The sequence below is a fragment of the Eubalaena glacialis genome, chromosome 9 (genome assembly GCF_028564815.1).
Source record: "Eubalaena glacialis isolate mEubGla1 chromosome 9, mEubGla1.1.hap2.+ XY, whole genome shotgun sequence".
Taxonomy (NCBI): Eukaryota; Metazoa; Chordata; class Mammalia; order Artiodactyla; family Balaenidae; genus Eubalaena; species Eubalaena glacialis.
In genome coordinates, this window is record NC_083724.1 from 101,081,061 (window position 1) to 101,089,046 (window position 7,986).

Consider the following 7,986-nt stretch of genomic DNA (forward strand, 5'->3'; position numbering starts at 1 on the left):
TAAGAAAAACAAGAGCCAGTTCAGATTGTATTGGGATTTACTGAATTAACAAATGACTTCCAGGAATGTCTGCCTTCTTATTTGCCCAGTATCTCTGAGTAAAGAGGAGGCCCGTGTGGTCCAGGCTCACCCGTATCCTGAGGGTGATGTTGGTAAACCAGCTTAAGGTGTGGAGGGTCACTTATTGGGTCCCCAACTTGAGCCATTCCTGGGTCCTGATTTCCGCCAACTCACCTCCAAAAGGGAGCTCTGTCACATGAAGCACCTAGCAATCCCCCAAGGCTAAAGTAGCCATGAATGGGGCCACTTTCCCAGTGACCACAGAGAAGCAAGGGCCAGGGGATGATGCTACCTCAGCCACTTCCCTCAACTGGAAAGGAAGAGGAGCATACATCACGTAGAACTACCGGGGGTTTTTATAATAAATCTCAAAAGTGAACTAGTGTTTAATGTCTCTGAGAACAAAATCAAACCAAACTTTCCCTCCCACTTGGATTTCCGACATGAGGACATCCTACACTCAGCGCTCCCCCAAATGGCTCTACCAGGACTGTCCCTGACCAGGAAGGCAGCAACTAGAGAACCAGCCCCATGGCAGGCATGGCAGCGGAACTCACTGCCTCCTTCGGATGGATCTGTTACCAGCAACAGATGGGAGGCCGACAGCACAGGCCGAGGGTCCCCTCTGCTGAGGCTGGATGGCCTGGCCAGGAGCAGGACCACTGTGGTCGAATCAGGCCGGAGCAGAAGAACAAGAGGCCTGGCTTGTCCTGGGGAGGGAAGTGGGGGACACGCCGGTGGGGCCAGGCCCAACGTCTCAGCCCTCCAGGATGAAGGGCCGAATCAGCTCCGGGTTCAACAGCGACTCCTCGAGAGGCCGGTCCACGTGGAGGTCATGGACGTGAGGGGGTCCTGGGGGGGCCTTGAGGGCAGGTCCCCCTGGGCGCTGAGGAATCGGCAGCTCCGAGGGGTGGGCAGGCAGGGGAGCTGTGAAGAAGTACTGGTGCAGGAGGGCCTGAGGGTAGCAAGTGAGGGGCAGCAAAAGGAAACTGGTCACCTCCCCGTCCCAGCTTCAGCCACTTCCCTCCGAGGAGGAGACGTGAACATTGCCCTGGAGAGGATGTTTCCTTCATCTGCTCATCGTTCAGGTGACTCCAACACCTCGGAGTGCTCCCTGTTTGCGCACTGCTCCAGAGACAGGAGATGCAGCGGTACACAGAACAAAGAGCTCTGCCTTCAAGTTTTCCACATAGTGAGGGGTGGGGGTAATAAACACGATAAAGAAGTAAGACAAACAGTGCATCAAATGATTAGTGCTGTGGGAAAGAGAAAGGATGAGGGGGGGATGAGGAATACTGGAGGGGCTGCAGGCCTGAAGAATGGTGAAGGGAGGCCCCTGGGAGGTGGCGCTCAAGCAGAGACCTGAAAGGTGAATGAGTGAGGCCTAGGGACAGAAATGCACAGACCCCCAGGACATGGAGAAGCCCTGGGGCCCGAGGGGAGTGAGCAAGGGGAATGGGAGCTGGCAGAGTCACAGAGGTGATGGCCCCAAATGTGTGATGGCTGTGGGCCACTAGGACCTGGCTTCTCCTCTGAGGGAGCCCCAGGAGGGCCCTGCAGGCGAGGATGCGACAGCCTACCTGGACAAGGTCCCTCTCTGTGCCACGTGGAGGAAAGACTAAATGGGCAGGAGAAGCAGATTCTGGGAGGCAATGGGGGGGAGCCGCTTAGAATGGGGGCAGCAGCAGGGGGCTGAGAGGTGGTCAGTTGGCCTCAGTACACTCTGAAGGCGCTGCTGACATGGGAGCTCGCCAGGGGCATGTGTAAACACACACTGCTAGTGCCGAGGGCAGGGAGGGGAGGCTGCCATGAGGCCAGATGGACAGATACACCCGACAGAGGCCCTCACACCATCGGCCATCAGCCCATGGTCCTCCCCTCCTCCCCTGCCTTCCAGCCACGACCCACCCCTCCTGGGTCCTCCTCTCCAGGCCTCTGCTCATCATTTCTCTTGGGAAAACAGCTCCCCATGCTTAAACCTGCCCTTCTCCAGGAAGCCTTGCATGACCCCAAAGCCAGTCCCAACATCCCTCCCCTCGGCTCCCACAGACTGACGGCCCTGCCTCACCACAGGGTGGAGACCCCGCAGGCACAAGCCACGTCTGTTCACTCTGGATCCGGGTCCAGGACAATGCTCAGCACGTGCCAGATGCTAGTAAATTCTTGTTGAAGGAATGAAGGGACGAAGAAGCGAGTCACCAATAACCCAAGACTCGCTCTTCTGCGAGGTGTGCATGCCCTTCTAATGGGCCACCCTGGCCACCTGCCCTCTAGGGTCCGCTCTAGGGTCCACTCAGGAGAGGCACACCTGCCCTGCACCCTCCTACCCCTGGCTCCAGGGGTTCTGGTCCCAGCCCATCACAGCTTCTGAGAATCTCAACCTGCCTGGTCAAAAGGACACGGACAAGGAGGGTCAGGGCAACGGGTGTCACCCTACCTGGGAGGCTGCAATGCGCTGGCGTGGAGGGTAGAGGAGGAAATGCCCCAGCAGGTCCAAGGCCTGGGGAGAGGCATCGGGCAGCACCTCCTCCAGGGGCACGGGAGCCTGCTCCTTGAAGGAGATCTTGTTGTAGTCAGGCAGGTCCTTGATCTCCTGGAGGAGAAGGGGGTCCATCAGGGCCGGCATCCACCCCGCCAGCCCCCTTAGGTGTCAGTTCTCGCTCCCTGTCACCTACCTGCTCCCATTCACACATCACTCCCCCATCCATGCACCCCTGCTCACACGTCACTCATGACATCACGTGCTCACTCAGTCCTTCAGTCCTTCCTCCACATCTCAGGCGCCTGCTCCATGCCCACCTCGGTTTGGATGCGTGTGTGCTGGGGATGGGTGGGAAGGGATAGGGCTTGGGCCCTGGCCCTCGCACCTCCAGCAGGGCAGGGGTGGAGGAGACCCCACGCTGGGCCAGGACCGAGGTCCGGGAAGTCAAGGAGGCATGGGGCCACGAGAGAGAAGGTACGGGGCAGGGGAGTCACTAGCTATTGGGGTAATAGAAGCCACCCGCCCCCACCCCTCCCCACTGTAGGCCCCTGCAAACCGGCCAGACTTGAGGACTGGGGGTGCCCAAGATTCGAAGCACACAGCAAAGCTGTTCAATGTCATTCTCCCCTGGGAAAAGGGGGGACCCGTTCAACAGCTCCCCCAGGATGCAGCCCACAGCCCTGCAGATACAGAACCCAAACAACTCAGAGATCTCACACCATGGAAACAGATCCCCCCACACCAGCACCCACACCTCACACTGTGGTCAAGATACCCACAAAGTAGCCTTCAGCCTTCATAGCTAAGGATACAGATCCCCAAACAGTCAAAGACTTTAAGCCTAGAACACAGAGCATATCCCCCTCTCTAAACAGCTCTCAGGCCTCAACTCTGGAACACACATCAACCCCTCAACAGTTCTGAGACTTCTCAGAGCCTCACATTCTGGGACACACTGCCACCTCCTCCCATTCTGGGGCAGACTCCAAAACAGCCCCCAAATCTCAAACTCTTAGGCATATACAAACCATCCTACCCCAAATAAAGGTTCAGGGCCTTCATATCCAGGGACCCAGGCCTCTAGATAGCTCAGGAACATTGCGTCCTGGGATATCACCCCCTGCATAGCAGCTTAGACGCCCCATGCCTCGGACCACCTCCCCGACCTCAGCCCAGAAGCTTCCTACTGGGACAACCACTCTGATCCCACTTGACCCCTCCCAGCTCAAAACTGTCATGGGGAGGAACACTGATCCCAAACTCCTCAGAGATACTCTAACCAGGGGAGACACCCCCATGGCAACCTAGAGCTCACAGCAGGAAAACCCCCAAATGGCTTAGAGACCTCAGTGCCCAGGAGGAAAAGGTGACCCAACGACCCACACTCCCCTTTGCCCAGCCCATAGGAGTCTCACCACAGGTCGACACCCTGATCATACTGGCGGGCACCATACAGGAGCTCAGGGGCTCGGTACCACCTGTGAGAGGAGGGCAGGTGATCACAGCCAGGTCACCGGTCTGTCAGGAAGCTGCCTCGGAAGGTCATCCTGGCCCCCACACCAGCCCCAAGAGCACTGTTTGGACAGAAGATCCAGAAGCATCTCTTCCCAGCAGGAGGGTTGGGGCCTGTCTATTGCCAGGTCCTGCTTGGGAACTGGTCCTCCCTACCTGGTGGCCACCTGGTGCGTGTAGAGACGGCTGCCATCTGGGGAAAAGACCCGGGCCAGGCCAAAGTCCGCTATCTTGAGCTGGCCCGAGGCACTGATAAGCAGGTTGGCTGGTTTCAGGTCCTGAGAGCACCCAAAGAGGCATCAGTTCCTCCAGAGCCCCCACAGGACCTCGGGACAGGAGGGCTTGGCAGGCTGGGCACCCAGGTCAGAGCAAGACCCGACCTCCTCCAGGGCCCCAGCCCTGGCCTCCTACCCATAGGCCCTGCCCCCTCTGTCCCTTTTCTAACCATGCCCTTCATCAAGGGCTGGCCTACCCACAGCCCAGCCACCCCCCCCCCGGTCCCACCCCAGCTCATGCTGGAACTGACCCGATGTACAATGTTGTTGGCATGGCAGAAAGCGACCCCCTTGAGCAGCATCTGCAGGTAGCTCTTGACCTGCGCCTGGGTCAGCGGCCTCTGGGTGTGGCGCACCACCTCAGCCAGATCTGACAGCATGAACTCGAAGGCCAGCACGAAGCCTGCGCCATGCGGGAACACGGCCTTCAGCTGTACCACCTGCAAGCGGGGCATCCCGTCAGCCTCCAGACTCACATGGCTCAGACTCTCTCTGGGACCCTCAGCCCTTGCACCAACAGAGGACCAGGCAGGCAGAGATGGTGGCATGAGATCTGAGCTCAGAATCAGGGAGCTTGGTGATCTCTTGCTTCCCTCTCCCAGGAGAAGGCAAGTCCCTACTCTAATGCTCCAGTAAACACTCAGGGAAAAGGAGGTCTAAGAAAGGCGACTTAGGGCAGTGTCTGGTCCCCCACCCAGCCCACGAACTGGAAAATCACCTGGAAACACACACACACACAGGTGATCACAACTCCCAGCACTGGGAGAGCAGGAGACATGTCACATATACTTCCTGAGGGCCCACAAGGTCACAAGGGCAGGCTGCACAGTAGTGAACAGGAGCAAGGGCTGGTGGGTCCTGAAGGACTTGAAGGAGCTCAGGGGACAAATGACTGACAAATGACCAAACAACAAACGTATAGGGTATTTTGATGAAGATTCTCATGAAGAAAGAAGAGAAGGCATCTGGGAAGGAGCTCTGGGCCAGGGGACAGCAAACACAAGGCCCGGAGGCAAGAACAGGAAGGAGGCTGCTCTGTTCTGTACTCCTGGAGCCTAGACAGTGCTTATCACGGGAGAGACACTTAAGAAGTTGTGAATGAAAAAAGAGGCTGGAGCGGGGTGGAAGCAGATGGTGACAGTTCTTTCAGAGTGAAGAGAAGCCTCTGGAGCTTTTCAAGCCAGGGAGTGGATGATTTCATGTACATTTTTTGACTGTGGAGTGGAGGCAGTGGCGGGGGGGCGGGGGGGCAGGGGGGCAGGGGAGCCTGCTGTAGTTGTTCTGATGAGAGGTGAGGATGGCCTGGGCCAGGGTAAGATCTGGAGTGTTTTGAAGGTAGACTCTTCAGGCCTGCTGATGCACAGGACATGGGACCGTATCACCAGCTTCCTATGGGCCCTCCACCTCTCCCACACACAAGCTGTCAGCAAAGCCCTTTTACTTTCCTCAAAAAACAAGAATGGCCATATTGCTGTTTTTCTGATGTTGAGGGTAGTAGACACTCATTTTACAGATTGGGACAAACAAATACATTCAGATAATACCCAAAATTGTAATGAAAAAAACAGCAAAAGAAAAATCCTATCACCTACAGTCAACCTTAGGAGTCTATTCCACCAGACTTTACAAGAGACATGGCACACACAGACATGTATTCGTATATATATACAAAATATTTTCATACAAAACCAAGATGACACACGCAGTTTTATAACATGCTTGTGTCACCCAATATATCAAGGACATCTCCAGAGAATAAGAAACAAGTCAGAGTATCACCCACCCTTAGGTGGGTGGACCTACCCTTGTCACTCCCCAGGAAGTTAAGCACATCCTCTACTCAAGACATGGACAAGACAGAATACCACAAAGAGAATGAAACTGGGTGTGTGAGGTGTCTCTCCTCGTGTGCCCACAGCCCCTCCCAGGCCTGTCACAGCACAAACCACGCCAGATGGGCGCTGTAGCCTTTGTCCATCTCCCCTACCACACTTCAGTTCTCAAGAGCAGGGTAGGGGCTGGTTTCTGTGTTGCCAGTAGCCAGTAGAGGGTAGAGTCTATGGGAGGCCCCAATGTTAAACCGTCCTGATTCTGCGATCAGACCTGGGCCAAAGCCTCCACAGACAAGCGGAACAAGCTGAGCACCCATAAGCTGGTGGCTCTCCCCTGGCCTGAGATAGGGAGAGCCTGAACGTGCCTTGCGGAGCAGAGGACAAAACTCAGAAGGACAATATACATAAAGCAGTTAACCTGGCATGCAGAACATAACAGGAGCTCAATCGGTGGCAATTATCATTATCATCAGAAATCACCAAGTGTTTTGAGAAAAAAGGGATAAGTTAGTGAATGAGCGAACGAGTACGCGAAGAAATAAGCGAGTGAACGAGAGGGAATGAATGAGTGAAGTAATTGGGTGAATGAGGGTGAACAACAAGTGGAGAAGAAAGGGAGTGAGTGAGGGGTGAGGAAGCAAATGAGTGAACAGAGTGACTGCAGGACTTCAGAGTGGGAGTGAGTGGAGGAGGGCGGGAACCAGCACCTCAGAACACCAGCCTCACTCACATACTGACTGTCCTCGATCTCCTGCAAGGCCTTGATCTCCCGCAGGGCCTGGTTGGGGATGCCATCCTCCAGCCGCCGCAGGGCCACCTTCTTGAGGGCAACGATCTCTCCAGTCTGTTTGGGACAGGACGCAGACACTGCAGGCCCATCCCCGGCTGGAAAAGGGGTTGCGACGCCGAGGCCTGAGGCCCTCGTGGGGGTGGGACGCGCCCCCCACCCCGTGCTGGAGGGAAATCAGGGCCAGCAGGCGCAGCGCTGAGCAAACAGCTCAGAAACATCCACGCCACGCTCCTAGGGGACACTCGCCCGAAGAAAGCACCGCTGGTTGCTGGACGCCCTCCACTCAAGAGAGCAAAGGAGGCGGGAGCACGCCACGAAAAGCTGCGGGGAGGCAGGAGCCCAAGCGTGGGTCGGGACAACGGGTAGATCTCAATGGAACCGAAGGAGGAAGGGCTGGGTGCTCACCTCCACGTGCTTGGCCTTGAAGACGATGCCGTGCGCGCCCTCCCCAATGCGGCCCAGGATGCAGTACTGCTCCATAGCCCTCTGCCAGACACCCGGATCCTCTACAATCACAGCCCCTCCCCGGCACCCGTACCTTTCCGCATTAGCCCGCCCTGCCTCCCGCGCCCAGATGCGGCTGCCTAGCAACGGCGCAGGAAAGAGCGCAGAGGCCGGGAGGCCGAAGGCAGCTACAGGCAGCGTCCAGGCCTGTCTGAGCCTTCCCCTAGGCCCTCGCCATCACGCCTCAGTGCGCTTCATTCGGCGGAAATCACCCGTGCGCAGACCTTGCCAGCGGGAGCCAGCGCCACCGCCGACCCCTCGCGGCACTGCCGGGCGTCACGTGACGAGTGACGCCAGGATACGCAGAGGGGCGGGGGCATGCAGCCAGCGAGCAAGGCGGAACAGCCTTGGGAGCGGGTTACATAGGCGGGAGGGTGGAGCCGCTCTCCGGGGTGGAGGCGGGGCACTCAGCGAGGCGGGCGGGGCACTCAGCGGGGCGGGCGGGGCACTCAGCGGGGCGAGCGGGGCGCGGGGCACGGGGCGGGGCTGCAAGCCGGGGGCGGGACCGCGGCGCCGAGGGCGTGGCCGAAA

At 57.7% G+C, this 7,986-nt stretch overlaps 1 protein-coding gene across 1 annotated transcript; it reads right to left on the reverse strand.

Moving 5' to 3' along the window:
* Positions 1 to 19: 19 nt before the first annotated feature.
* Positions 20 to 7,726, reverse strand: LOC133098013 (cyclin-dependent kinase 20-like). The gene is given in 9 exon segments (XM_061200634.1): positions 20 to 871; positions 874 to 1,015; positions 2,498 to 2,653; positions 3,099 to 3,222; positions 3,958 to 4,020; positions 4,211 to 4,332; positions 4,581 to 4,769; positions 6,892 to 7,005; positions 7,357 to 7,726. Coding segments are annotated over 9 exon segments (1,218 nt in total). The 5' UTR covers positions 7,432 to 7,726; the 3' UTR covers positions 20 to 638.
* Between the last annotated feature and the right edge of the window lie 260 nt (positions 7,727 to 7,986).